This window comes from Paroedura picta, chromosome 16, assembly GCF_049243985.1.
Source record: "Paroedura picta isolate Pp20150507F chromosome 16, Ppicta_v3.0, whole genome shotgun sequence".
Classification (NCBI taxonomy): domain Eukaryota; kingdom Metazoa; phylum Chordata; class Lepidosauria; order Squamata; family Gekkonidae; genus Paroedura; species Paroedura picta.
This window is the reverse complement of record NC_135384.1, coordinates 15,932,798-15,948,110: the sequence shown is the minus strand read 5'-3', so window position 1 is coordinate 15,948,110 and position 15,313 is coordinate 15,932,798. Positions and strand designations below refer to the sequence as shown.

The following is a 15,313-nucleotide window of genomic DNA, read 5'->3' as shown; positions in this document are numbered from 1 at the left end:
CAGGATCAGCCCAAAGCATCCTAAAGTATCCAAGAAAAGTGTGTATCCAACCTTTGCTCGAAGACTGCCAATGAGAGGGAGCTCACCACCTCCTGAGGCAGCCTATTTCACTGCTGAACTACTCTGACTGTGAAATTTTTTTTCCTGATATCTAGCCTATATCATTGTACTTGTAGTTTAAACCCATTACTGCGTGTCCCTTCCTCTGCAGCCAATGGGAACAGCATCCTGCCCTCATCCAAGTGACAACCTTTCACATACTTAAAGAGGGCTATCATGTCCCCTCTCAACCTCCTTTTCTCCAGGCTGAACATTCCCAAGTCCCTCAACCTATCTTCATAGGGCTTGGTCGCTTGTCCCCAGATCATCCTCGTCGTTCTCCTCCGTACCCTTTCAATTTTATCTACATCCTTCTTGAAGTGAGTCCTCCAGAACTGCACACAGTACTCCAGGTATGGTCTGACCAGTGCCGTACACACAACCTTGTTTTCACATATCCTGATGGATGTTTTTGTACACCATCCTGCCGTTCATCATGTCTTATGACTTAGTAAGCAATCATTAAAATAACACATTAAAAAGTCATACGCTGATAATTTTTTTAAAGTAGGGTTTTCTGGACTTTTAATTATTCTGTTCTCTTTGTTAAATTTTATTTTGTAAACGACCTCTCATAGTTTCTCTAGAAAATGGCATATAAATGTTCTAAATTTTTAAAAAAAGATGTATTCAAGGAGAAGCTATTCACTTTTTTGCATTGTGACTTCCCTTCTGGGAATCCCTATATATATATATATATATATATATATATATATATATATATATATATATATATATATATATATATATATATATATATATATATATATATATATATATATATATATATATATATAGTCTACATCATGGACAGAATGGGCATCTGGTGATCTGAACTTATTATTCAAGCATCCAGTCCCCTGAGAGAGAAGTTGGATTGAGATCAGCCAAATATTTTTGGTTCACGATTTCTGCAGCTAATTATCCCAGAACTCTATCAACAGTCTACCAGAAATTATCTCTATCATAATTATGGGGAAAAAAATCACTTCTTCCTCCAGGCTAAGTACCAATAACTTTCAGAAGGAAACTGAAAACAAATCAGAAATGAATCATAAAAATTCTGACTATGAAAGCTGGCACTGAACATTTCAGTGCTTAAACAAGGGATGATGGTATAGAGGAGACCAAGGAGAGTCCATGTGGAGAGTAGCATTTTTAATTGAACATACCATTATCTGTGATGTTTCTGCTGATATAAAGCTGCTTCCTCATGTACAAATCAAATAGTATGAAGTGCTCTGGAAACAATCCTCGTCAGATTCCACATCAGTGGTATCAGACAGGTGAAATCCTGATGGGTGGAATTGTCACTCATGTTGGTTGTGTTTCCCAAACCTTTCCATTTCAGCAGCAGTCCGACCAGGATTATAAATGTGATCCAGTGTAAGGGAATCATTGGTCCTCTAACATAGTTTGATAGTGATGATGTATTGTGACTTCCGAAATGATGTACTCATGGTCCAAGACCAAAGATTATGCTTGCAATGCAGATAGACTGCTCTCTTTTTGGCTAGACCATACAGACGTAGAATTTAGAGATTAAAATTAGTAGATATAGAACGCTCAGAGGTTACAAGCAGTATAGAAGGTAGTAGATATTTAAAATAAACAGCACAGGATTAGATACATTTATTTTGGTCAGCGACCAGTACAAAAGAGTAAAACACAATATAAGATGGTTAAAAGTTCCAAAATACTTCATGTGTTCAATAGATGCATCCTAACCTTTGTACATATTTGGCCAGGCGCTTCTACATAAGAAACAGCAATATAGATACACCCGCTCAATTGCAGGCTATTTTGAAACAGTCAGTTCTACACAGGGGATGCAAACATTTGAAAATATATGATGAGGGACCTGATTTTGAAAAAATATATAGAAATTTCTGAGAAAATTTAAATGTGATGAATATGTAAAAATAGTTTTTATGACTCAAAAGGCTCATGACGGTTATCAGTATAGACAGAACCAAGTGTGACAGCAGAAGAAATATATTTTTGTCCCTCGGGTTAAATATCTCTAACATTATAGGTAACAAAGTTTGAAAGACGTATTATTCATAGTATAGAGAAAGCAGAACAAGAGTGTCTAGCCCACTGTTCACAAGAGTAAAACTAAGGATCACTGAATGAATATTTTATTACCAGTATATATAATGCTGGGAGTGATCGAGGGCAAAAGAAGAAGGGGACGACAGAGAATGAGGTGGCTGGATGGAGTCACTGAAGCAGTCGGTGCAAATTTAAATGGACTTCGAGGAATTGTAGAGGACAGGAAGGGATGGAGGATCATTGTCCATTGGGTTGCGATGGGTCAGACACGACTTCGCACCTAACAACAGCAACGAATATATAGAACAGATATATGAAAGTAATTCTTCACAGAGCACTAGCCATATGAAGGTGTCTGGATTATACATGCGAAAGGGGGTTAGGAAAATTCAGAGATCAAGGGCCATTTCTTTGGGAAACTATCAAGACCCTCCAGTATCCTCTTGAATGTCAATCATGGGAGGGGAGGTGGGGTTGGAGTGCCTGATGGCTCCATGTCCTCCTTGTGGGTTTCCCGGGAGTTTTGTGTGGTGGAAAATGCAAAGTGGATTAGATGGGCCATTTCTCTCAAAAACAATACTGTGACCAATCCAGATACTGCACATTGAAGTATGCTTTTCTAAGGATTATCAGTTAGTTAACATCTTACTTGCAGATAAAGATAATGCTATTTCTTATTACAGTGGCAAAGTTCTGTTATATTGCCAGGAGAGTGCAGAAGTCCTTTTTGGTTGTTAAGACACTTGGTTTTGAGCCTAATAATTTTACTGTGGTTTTTTATGTTTTGATGCTGGGCAATCACCATAAATAAACACATGAATACACGAATGCTCTTCTAAATTCATAACTCATTATCTTTTCAGCCTGTTAACAAAGTTCTACCAGCACATCCTAGCCTTGGCATTTGCCATCCATGAGATCAATGAGAACTCCCACATACTGCCCAATGTCACTCTCGGGTTCCACATCCGTGACTCCACCATAATTCAAAAATGGATTTACAGGATCACCCTGGACCTCCTCTTTGCATCACCTGATTTCATCCCGAACTACCAATGTGGCACCCAGAAAAACATGATTGGTGTCATTGGGGGATATACTTATGAAACCACATCAGACATGGCAACTCTCTTAAGTCTTTACAAGATCCCACAGGTAGGATCTGAGAACTGGGATTATTTAGACTTTCACTAATTTCACATGTTCTTTAATCATCTTGGCTGATTTGTTATCAAGGACTGCAAAGAAAAAATATATATAACATAGAAAATGAAGAGGAAAGTGAAATATGTCCAGTTACATTTGGGTGGGATACAGATCTTGTAATAACAGATGCCAGGAAGGGTTCCAAAGAATGCGTATTGAATGTTCAGGCTGAATATGTTCATAGGATTTGGGGTAGGTGGGTTTACAGTCCTTCATTCTGTTCACTGCATGGGTGCTGATCTGATTGGTTCACCAGTCTGGCCTACCTACTATATAATCCATTATGTGTACCGTGAACAGTTCTTCAGTTATGGTAGCTACAAAAAAATTGAAGAAAAGAAGAATTGTACAGACAAGGAAATGTCATGGATTTACACAAAACTGGTGAACATTGGCTGTGATATTTTGTGGTCCTAAGATTAAGAACAACATTACTAGAATACAACATTTTTTGTTTTTATTTTAAATCTTCTTGGAACATCCAAGCTAGAGGGGTCTGTTTTTTTTCTGGGATACTGCTAGAGGACTGAAATCAACTTCCTGAATCAAGTTTATACATTTGGGTATGTTCAGAATGACGTGAAGGAAAGTGATTATCAAATGTATGGGCAAATGAAAAAAGAGGAACTTCAAAAAGAAAAAAGAGTATGCTTCAATTTTCACCTTGGGATCCAAATCTGTTTAAAGCCAGAAAAGGGATTGCTGGATCTTACATGGATTATTGTATTGTATTAAATGTCATGCTGAAACTAAGGTTCTGTTTCACTCATTAATCAGAAATAATGGTCACCTACAAAATAATTACTTGTTTAGGTTCAGTCAGTGGGGCATATTGGAAATAATCCCCCCCTCCAAAAACAATTACTAGGATGGAATACTGCTATTGTCAGCTGGGTTGCCGCCTTGATTTGGAGGACAGTTACATTAGACACATTATTAACAATCCATACAATTCTACACAATGCTGATCTTGTGAAACAGGAGATGACCTGTTAAAGTGTATTCTATACTCTCTGCCTCTCTTTCACCCTCTGAGTCCCAACGTTGCTTTGTTTTTTAAAACCCTACATGGCTTGAAACTAGAGTAACTTCTCCAAAAGCATCCTGTCCAGGAACTAAGATAACAGGGCAGGGGCCCTCCTGACTCCCACCCTTAAAGGAAAGACATTTGATGGGCACATGAGTGAGGGTCATTTCAGTGGCAGCCACACAGGGGAGGTGTGCCTGTCCCTCTCTTTGAATTGTTAGGAAGCATTAGAATACACTGTTATTTAAGGTTCATTTTACTAATGTAATCCTTCAATGAATGAGATTTAAAATTGTAGTCTTCCATGTGTTTTATAATATTGGTTTTATTCAGAATAATAGTTGATTTGAATATTCCAAGATGAAAATTAACAAAACAATTCCAGACAATAGTAATAGCAGGAGGAAAAAAATATGGGACATGTGCAACATTTTGGATATATGAGTTGTTCTTCATGCCATTTATGTTGGGAAAAATATAGATTCAAGATCTGTGGTATCTTTTAAATACTTTTCAAAGTAGGTGATGAGTGGACCCAAGTATTCCTATTATCCATCTGAAACATGATTATTTCCTTCTTAGTTGTCCTTTGGCTCCTTTGAATCAAATGTGGATGACCCAACTGGTCGTCCTTCCTTTTACCGCATGTTCCCTAAGGAAGACCTTCAGTATGAAGGAATCATCCAGGTACTTCTGCATTTCAGGTGGAAGTGGGTTGGCCTCATCACTGTGGATGATGAAAGGGGAGATCATTTCTTGCAGACGTTGGAGCCAATGCTTTCCAGGAATGGAATCTGTGCAGCCTTCACAGAAAAGTCAAGCAGACAAGTTTGGGGGGATGACTTATATTTTCTGAACAATTTTCTTGACAATAGTATTGGAAATTTCTTGGACAGCAAGGCAAAAGCAATTGTTGTATATGGAGAAAGTGGGACAATTGCGTGGCTGGCAACCGTTATCTATGTGCCCACAATTCTAATCAATCTAAACAAGACTGCATGTGTGGGAAAGGTGTGGATTGTAACAGCCCAGGTTGATTTTGCATTCCTTCTTTTTCACAAGGCATTTGATATACAAATATTCCATGGTGCTCTTTCCTTCTCAATCCATTCAAAGGACCCCCAAGGCTTCCATAGATTTCTTCAGTTGTTAAAACCTTCCTCGGCCAAGGGGGATGGTTTTATCAAAGACTTTTGGGAGCAAGTGTTTGACTGTGCACTACCAAGTTTTGTTAACCCAGAAGGGTCTAGTAAAACATGCACTGAAGAGGAAAGACTGGAGACTGTCCCAGCACCCTTTTTTGAAATGAGCATGACCGACCATAGCTACAGCATATATAATGCTGTCTATGCCGTTGCACATGCCCTACACATCTTTGACTCATCCAGAAACAAGAACAGAGCAATGGATAATCAAGGCAGCCAGTCTTCACTGAATGTACAGCCTTGGAAGGTAATTACTCTTCACTTGGGTGGGTGGGGGGGTTCCCTGCCCTGGTTATATGTCAATCTGTTTTTAAGAGTGGGGGAATGAGATTTGTAAATGGTTTTTCATGTCCTTCTGCATGTAAGAAATTTACTTAGCTGTCATGGATCTCCTGCCCCATTACTGAATTTTCCTATTATCTGGATTTTGTCACCATCATCCAGTCATAGCTATAAACAGTATTCTCTGCCCCTGAACTTGAATGGAGACTCCATTGCCACATTGCCCTTCTAGGCTTAGTTATTGACTCCTCCAGGGAAGAAAGTTACCTGCAATTCCCCTCCCCCCTTAAATTTTGGTTCACCTAGTTCAAACAGGATTTTTAATGCGGATTATAGAGGCCAGAATGTCTGTCTTTTCAATGAAAGGGAGACAGAAATCTGCCACTTCCTGCTGTGGTTCCATTTTACCAGTGAGAAATATGACAAGGTGGCTTGCGACTTGCTGCCTCTAGGTCATAGTGACCCTGGACTTCCTAGATGGTCGCCCATCCTAGTGCTGACCAGGGCCAACGATGGCTTCAGAAGGTGGACTGGATTTTCCTGTTGATTTCTTTCCCCTCCCCAGACTCTGTCTTTCCATTTTGCCAGCTGATTGGGCCCTCCGAGTTTTTATTCCAGACAGAGCCCACCCTTTCTCCTCCCACATTGCCCTTACCCTTTTATTTAATACCGTGGGAGCGGATACAGATAATTGGCTGAGTCATTCAGATTCTCTTTTTTATGCATGGGTACAAGAAACCCTGGGGTTTGTTGATGGCCTGGAAGGGTCTCCCAAATACGTGGCAGTTAATTTTTAATACATTTTAATAATTAAATATTTATTGGAAGGAACTGACTAGCGCATTGTGGTTTGTAACATGGATTCCAGCATACTTTCTCTCTTTCCCCCAAGCTCCACTCCCTTCTTCAGAGAATTGCTTTCAACAACACTGCTGGAGAGGAAGTGGCCTTCAATGAACATGGAGAATTGGAAGGTGGATTTGATATTACCAACTTGGTCACTTTTCCAAATAACTCCTATGTCAGAGTGAAGATCGGGAGGCTGGAGCCTCAGGTTTCTCTTAGTAAAAGAGTAATCATCCATGAGGACAGGATTCAATGGAACAGAAACCATCCACAGGTGGGAAAACATCTCAGTGTCTCCAAAAACAAATGCACCACTCTTTGTGTTTAAATAAAATGGGTAGGTAGACATTGAAGGGGAGCAAATGGGTTCCATGAATGTTTTAATCCATGATATTTTCTAAATCCTCTCCCAATTATATTATCACTGCACTCAACAAGCATAGCACATTTCAACCACTGATGGTTCCACTCGTCTTTGGTGAATATGCCTTCGTCTCACGCACAAGAAGCCATCCTTGAGATTGCACATATCACACTTCCATTACCATGAGATTTTAATTCTGAAGAAAAATGCTCGCATTTTTTTCTCAGTTCTCAATTTTTACTTTCTTCAAGGACAGGTGCCTCCTTTCTCTCGGTGTAATGATAACTGCATGCCTGGCTACAGCAGGATAAAGAGGGAAGGGGAGAAATTCTGCTGCTACGATTGTGATCTGTGTCCAGAAGGGAAAATCTCAGACAAAGAGGGTAGGAGCTGCTCACATAATGAACGTCCCTATTAACGATGCCCAATCTCAACTTGTTGTAGCTAAAAGAATGGCAGACTGTAATCTGAAGAACTGGGTTTGATTTCCTACACCACTACATGCAGTCATCTGGGTTATCTTGGATTAGTCACAGTTCCCTTTGAGCTGTTCTCACTGAGTCATCCTCTTAGATTTCTCTCAGCCCCACCTACTGCCCAGGGTGTGTGTTGTGGGGAGAGGAAGAGAAATGTGTTTATAAGCTGCTTGGGAATCCTTCAGTATTGAACTTTATTGCACTAGGCCATCAAAACATCAAAGTCATAAGGGTGGACCCGGTCTTGGTCCTGTGCAATGCAAGGTCAATCAACAGCAAGGCCTCAACTCTGCAACAATTTTTCGCGGAGTCTGGGGCCGACCCTGCGTGCGTGACTGAGACCTGGGCGAGGGGTGGCGAAACAGTCGCCTTAAAGGAACTTGCCCCCCCAGGGTTTGCGGTCCTGCACCAATCCCGGGTCCATAGGAGGGGAGGGTTGTGGCAATCTTGGTCCGGGAGGATTTCTCCTACAGGGCTCTCCCGGCCCCAGACATCAGGGGAGTGGAGTGCGTCGGTATTGGGTTGGACTCGGTCGAGAGTTTGGCCATCTGGTTGGTATACCGTCCGCCCAACGCCCAACCAGATGTCCTGCCGAGCCTGCTGGAGGCGGCAGCCGCCTGGGCCTTGCAGTACCCCAGGCTTATAATCTTGGGGGACTTCAATGTCCATGCGGACGCGCTGCCCCCAGGACTTGGCTCGGACCTAGTTTCGGCCATGGCGACGCTGGGGCTCTCGCAATTTGTTGCTGGGCCCACCCATCAGGCCGGCCACACCCTCGACCTGATCTTTGGGGCAGGGATAGAGGTGGTTCTGGATACAGCTTTGGCCGTACCATGGTCAGACAATTATGCCCTGCGGGCTCGGATCAAGACCCCACCCCCTCCCCAGTTGGGCGGCGGGCGCATTTTTGCCTGCCCAAGGAGACTCATGGATCCAATTGGTTTCCAGAATGCTCTGTGGGACCCGAAACCTCCCAGCATCTCGTTAGCGGCCATGGTGGAGGACTGGCAGTCCCGCCTGTCGGCTGCCATAGACGAGATTGCTCCTAGACATCTTCTCTGCCCTTGACTCAAACGGGCACCCTGGTATACTGGGGAGCTCTGGGAGAAGAAGAGGGAATTGAGACGACTAGAGCGAGTGTGGCGGAAGGCCCGTGACGAGGCTACAAGAACATCTCATTGCACGTTTATGAGGGCGTATGAGATGGCAGTGAAAGCGGCTAAACGTGAATTCTTTGCCGCGGAAATTGCATCCGCTAGCTCTCGCCCAGCTCAACTATTTAGGGTTGTTAGATCTCTTACTGCCCTGGAAGATGGGCGCCAGAATAGTAGGAATTTGACCATCAGCTGTGAGGCATTTGCGAGCCATTTCGCGGATAAAGTCTTGTCGCTCCGCCACTCCCTTCCAGCTACAGTTAATACAGTTAACGAACTAGAGGCCCGTTGGCCGCCTTTGGAGGTAACGTTTGATGGCTTCAGGCGGCTCTCTTTATCCGAAGTGGACGGGTTGCTGGGGAGGATGAAGGCAACCACCTGCCCCCTTGATCCCTGTCCGTCTTGGCTCCTTAAGGGACGGATGGACGGATAGGTGAGCAGCTCAGGGATATTGTTAACTGCTCTCTCCAGTTGGGGGAGTTTCCTGAGGTGCTGAAGGAGGCGATGGTGTGCCCTCTCCTCAAGAAGCCATCCCTGGACCCACATGACCCTGCAAGCTACCGCCCAGTAGCGCATCTAGCGTTCCTGGGTAAAGTGGTGGAAAGGGCTGCGGCGGACCAGCTCCTAGCGTTCCTGGAAGATACTTCGGCACTCGATCCATACCAGTCTGGCTTCCGCCCTGGTCATGGGGTGGAGACTGTGTTGGTCTCCTTGTTGGATGACCTCCGTCGCCAGCTTGACCGAGGTGGCTCTGCTGTGCTAGTTCTTTTAGATCTGTCGGCTGCGTTTGACGTGGTCGATCATGAGCTGCTAGCGAGCCGCCTCGCCGGTACGGGGATAAGGGGTACAGCGTTACACTGGATACGCTCCTTCCTCCAAAATCGGACACAGAGGGTAGCGGTGGGAGAGGAAGTATCGGGCCCTTACCGGCTCCCTTATGGGGTCCCACAGGGCTCGGTGCTCTCTCCTACATTATTTAACATCTTTATGCACCCTCTGGCTCAACTGGTACGGAGCTATGGGCTGGGTTGCCACCAGTACGCTGATGACACCCAGCTCTTTCTCCTCATGGATGGCCACCCAGACTCCCCCCCAGATCCATTTGCCAGATGTTTGGAAGCCGTAGCTGGATGGCTCTAGCAGAGTCGCCTGAAACTCAACCCCTCCAAGACGGAGGTTCTGTGGTTGGGCCGTAGGGGGGCAGATCAGGAAGCGCGCTTACCCTTTCTGGCCGGGACGCAACTTAATATCGCATCTCAGGCCAGGAATTTAGGGGTGACCATCGATGCCTCACTAACACTCAAGGCACAGGTTAAACAGGTAGCTAGCCGGGCATTTTTCCATCTTCGCCAGGCTCGGCTACTAGCGCCCTATCTGTCCTCCGAACACCTGGCCACAGTGATCCATGCGACGGTCACCTCTAGACTACATTTCTGTAACTCGCTGTACACCGGCCTGCCTCTGGGCTTGATCCGGAAACTGCAACTCGTCCAAAATGCGGCTGCTAGAGTCCTCACAGCTACACCATGGAGGGCTCACATCCAGCCAGTTCTGAGGCAGCTGCATTGGTTACCGGTCGCCTTCCGGATCTGGTTCAAGGTTTTGGTTTTGACCTTCAAGGCCATCCGTGGTCTAGGCCCAGCATATATGAGGGACCGCCTTTTGCCCTATATCCCCCGCAGGGCTTTACGCTCTGCGGGGGCTAACCTACTGGTCGTTCTCGGCCCCAAGGAAGCCCGCCTGGCCTCAACTAGGGCCAGGGCCTTTTCGGTCCTGGCCCCAACCTGGTGGAATGAGCTCCCGGAAGAGCTGAGGGCCCTGCGGGAATCACCAGCATTCCGCAGGGCCTGTAAGACGTAGCTCTTCCGCCAGGCTTATAACTGAGGCCGGGCGGAAAGAAAATCAGCCCCCCCCTCACAAACTGGCGGTAGAGAGCGTCACCCCCCGCCGTAGATGAGGATGCGAAGAGCAAATGAGTAGGCTACGCCATCGCTGTTATAATTATTGTAAATCATTGGTTTTTATTGTCATTTTATGGTTTTAGGGGACGGGTTTATGTAAGCCGCCTCGAGCCTTCGGGGGGAGGCAGGGTATAAATATAATAATAATAATAATAATAATAATAATAATAATAATAATAATAATAATAATAATAATAATAATAATAATAATAATAATAATAAAATTGTTCAATACAGTAGATTAGTTCAAACAAGCACACATCTATCACGGTTATCAGCTAAACAGAGTAAACATTTCATTTAACCCATACATTCTTCTCTTTCAGGTAGTGAGAAGCAGGGTAAAAAACCTCAGCTCTTTTCTTCATTAAAGTGTTTTCATTTGACGGGTTCGGATGTAAATATTTGCACTGTGAGGAAACATTAAAAAATAATGTGCTGTTTTGTTATTATAGTTCAAGAATACATAAAAGAAGTTGGGTCCTTCTGGATCAGACCAGTGGTCCATTACATCCAGCATTCTTTCTCACTAGGAGTCACCATTTCATAGAGGCCAAAGCCTTCCCCTGATGTTGACTCCTGGCACTGATATTCAGAGGTTTATTGCCTCGGAATGTGGAGGTTCCCTTTAGGCAACATTCTTATCAGCCATTAACAGTCTATCTTCCATTAATCTGTCTGGTTCCATTTTAACACTGCCTTGTATCTATATCAACAAGCAGAAAATTCCAAGTTTTTAATTATATGGTTTGTAAAGAAGTATTTCCGTCTATCTGCGTCGAGTCAGTTTCCTCAAAGGCCCTTAAATTCCAGTAGTTTTTATAATGGAGACAAAGTTATTCTGTCTGTGCTCTCTATCCCTTCAATTGTTTTCTAATTGTCTTTCCCTCTAGTCATCTCTCTTCTAAACTGAAAAAGCCTAGACTCTTCAGCCTTTCCTTATTAGAGAAGTCTGTCAACCCTTTTCTGTTCTCTCCCTATATCTCTGATGTCTATTTTTAGATATGGTGACCAGAACTGTACAGAGTGGCTCAAATGAAGTCACACGACAGAACTACATAGGGACATTAAAACATTGGCTGCTTTATTTTCAGTCCCTTTTCTAATGCTCCCCAGGATAGTGTTAGCATTTCTCACTGCTGCAGGACATTGGGTTGACATTTTCATGGAATTATACACTAAGAATTCAACTCTCCCCCCCCCCAGTTTCTGCAAGATCAGATTACATTAGCATATAATTGAAGCTGGGATTTTTTTCGTAACTTTCCACTTGTGTTGAACATTCATGTGCATTTCTCTATTTATTTCCAGAGATTTTGTGAAGTTACAAATGTTCACTTATAAATGAAACAGAATGCCCTGAAACCAGCTTAGTTCTCTTTCAGGAAAGGAGAGTAAGACTTATCAACGGGCACAACAAAAGTTCTTTAACCACAATAGGCTTCATGCTCTTATCTCAGTTTATCCTAGAAGGTGCAAATGTGGGCATGGCTTCTTTCAAAGATAGGACAGAATTATCAAACTGTTTTCATAATGAATTGATGGTACAGTTGAAGGTAACTACTATTGCACAAATATTTCTCCTTTTTTGATGATCAAATTGGCTACGTAGGCTTTCAAGATCTTGATTTGCATCCCCCAATATTAGCTGGTTGGCCAATCCCTATACTGCTGTATGCCAATGATGTAGTTCTTCTTTTGAGAACCCCCACAGGGATTAGGTGAATACTTTAAAAACTTGCCATATACTGTGAAAAAGAACATCTTGAAATTAACTACCAGAAGACCAAAATGATGACATTTGGTAAATGGCCAAAATCTAGAATGTGGGTCATAAATAAAACAAAATGCCCTGAAGGCACTGTGGCGTAGTTCTCTTTTAGGAAAGGTGATTAAAATTTATCAACAGGAATGACAAAATTTCTTTAACCACAATAGGCTTCGTGCTCTCACCTTAGTTTATCCCGGAAGCTGCAAATGGGGGCATGGCTTCTTTCAATGATAGGAAATGATTATCAAAATGTTTTCCTAATGAGTTGATGGTTCAGTTGATGGTAACTGCTATCATACAAATATTTATCTTTTTTGATGATGAAATTGGCTAAGTTATTTTTGTTTTCAGACATGGACCATTGCATCACTTGCTCTGAAGGTCATTATCCAAACCAGGGACGAGACCAGTGCCTTCCCAAGACTGCAATCTTCCTTTCATTTTCTGAACCTATGGGCATTATTCTGGCCTTTACATCTCTTTCCTTCTCACTGATAACAGCCCTGGTGTTCATGACCTTCATTAAGCACCAGAACACTCCCATTGTTAAAGCCAACAACCGGAACCTCACCTACATTCTGCTCATCTCTCTTTTCCTTTGCTTCCTCTGCTCCTTGCTCTTCTTTGGAAGGCCTAACAAGGTGACCTGCCTCCTCCGACAAATGACTTTTACCACGATATTCTGTTTTGCTGTTTCTTCTGTGCTGGCCAAAACAGTGACTGTTGTTGTGGCATTTATGGCCTCCAAGCCAGGCAATCTTTTTCGAAAATGGGTTGGAAAACAATTGGCATATTATATTATTATTTCTTGCGCCTTGGTTCAGGTTTGCATTTGTGCTGTTTGGCTTGGTTCTTCTCCTCCTTTCCCAGATATGGACACACATTCACTCAGTAGAGAAATTATAGTACAATGCAATGAAGGGTCAGTCACCATGTTTTACTGTGCCTTGGGTTACATGGGATTTCTTGCCACTGTATGCTTCATTGTGGCTTTCCTAGCCAGAAACTTGCCTGACTGCTTTAATGAAGCCAAGTTCATCACCTTCAGCATGTTGGTCTTTTGCAGTGTTTGGCTGTCCTTTGTCCCAACCTACCTGAGCACTAAAGGAAAAGAGATGGTAGCTGTGGAGATCTTCTCTATCTTAGCTTCCAGTGCCTGCCTTCTAGGCTGTATCTTTTTCCCTAAATGCTACATCATTCTCCTAAGGCCTGAACTCAACAGAAGAGAACAACTGAAAAGGAAAATGGATTAAATTATTTAATCAGCCACCTGTATGTTCTCCTGTTGTATTTTTATCTTACACAACTAGGGCATTCTTATTTTGTGCTGAGAATAAAACCCATGAATCATTTCCTGACATTCATTAGTTTAGTTGAGTTTAGTTTTCAAACAAAAAAAATATATACATTCGAATCCTTTCTTGTAAGTTTCTAATGTAAAAGAGCAATTGGGGATTGTATGTGTGTGTATGTGCGTTTGTGTGTGTATGTGCTCACACGTACCCATTTATGAGAAATAAAGAGAAAGTGCATTCCTATAATTTATCTCCCCTAAGGCTTTTACGTCCAAAATATATACATTTAGTAAAATGTGGGTAAACACTGCCTGGCAGGTTATTTTTAACATACTGAACATACTGAACATACATACAGTGAAGTACTTCTCACATTCTTTTTACTACATATCCTGCTGGAAGTTGTTGTATACCCTCCACCCTTTCATCATGGTTTACCACTTAGTAAGTGATCATTAAAATAACATAAAAAAGAAGTCACACTCTGATAATTTTTTAAATTGTAAAAAAGGGATAAGTTTTGCCATTCTGTATAATTTCAGTCCACATTATTCAGGACCTGTCACACGATCACAGGGGAGCTGTCTGTCTTATTTTTTGCTTTAGGTAAAATTTTAAAAATCATTAAAAGGTTTTCCAGTCTAGCATATTTGTGGGCTCTGTTTGGCACTAGCAGATAACCCTGCCTTCCAATAATAAAAGAGAAAGGATGGGAAGCTGGCGAGGATTTCTCAGTTCATGATGTTATCATGCAGTTTGGGTTTGGCAAAACTCCATTTGCTACTTCTGACTTTCAGATCCTCCTGAATGCAGCAGTGAGCTGGGTTGTTCCCAGAGTCGGCATTGGACCCATCCAATGCCCTATCCTTTGAGGCTTGTTTGATACCCACCTTGCTCTCAGTTAGGCATAAGGCTGAAAAAATTGTCTTTGCTCAAGCTCTTAATTAAGAGGGTGCTCGTACAATATTTTGATTGCTTCTAACTTGAAAAATCAATTTTAATACACTTGACTTAGCTTGGTATTTTTAATGTTACGTTTTTAAAATTAGTGTTTTCTGGACTTTTAATTATTCTATTCTCTTTGTTACATTTTATTTTATAAACTACCTTGAATAGGTTCTCTGAAAAATGGTATAGAAATGTTCTAAAGTTTAAAAAAATGTATTTGAGGAGAAGCTGTTAACTGTTTTTGCATTGTGACTTCCCTTCTGGGAAGCCCGATTTTTTTGTTTGGACTATGTCATGGACAGGATGGGCATCTGGTGATCTCAAGTTATTATTCAAGCATCCAGACCCCCTATAGAGAAGCTGGGTTGAGATCAGCCAAATATTTTTGTTTCACTATTTCTGCAGATAATTATCCCAGATCACTATCAACAGTCCTCCAGAGATTACTATAAGTACCAGTAGCAAAGTCCCTTCTTCCTCCAGGCTAAGTTCCAATACCTTTCAGAAGGAAACAGAAAATAAATCGGAAATAAAGCATAAAAGGGCTTATTATGAAAGCTGCCAGTGAACATTTCACTGCTTAAACATGCAATGATTGTATGGAGGAGGCCATGCTGAGTCCAT

At 42.4% G+C, this 15,313-nt stretch overlaps 1 protein-coding gene across 1 annotated transcript; it reads left to right on the top strand.

Moving 5' to 3' along the window:
* Window positions 1–5,032: 5,032 nt before the first annotated feature.
* On the top strand, window positions 5,033–13,699 carry LOC143825508 (vomeronasal type-2 receptor 26-like). The gene is made up of 4 exons (XM_077313535.1): window positions 5,033–5,839; window positions 6,767–6,994; window positions 7,341–7,467; window positions 12,798–13,699. Exons 1-4 carry the CDS (start codon window positions 5,033–5,035, stop codon window positions 13,697–13,699), a joined length of 2,064 nt encoding a protein of 687 aa, XP_077169650.1.
* The last annotated feature ends 1,614 nt before the right edge of the window (window positions 13,700–15,313 follow it).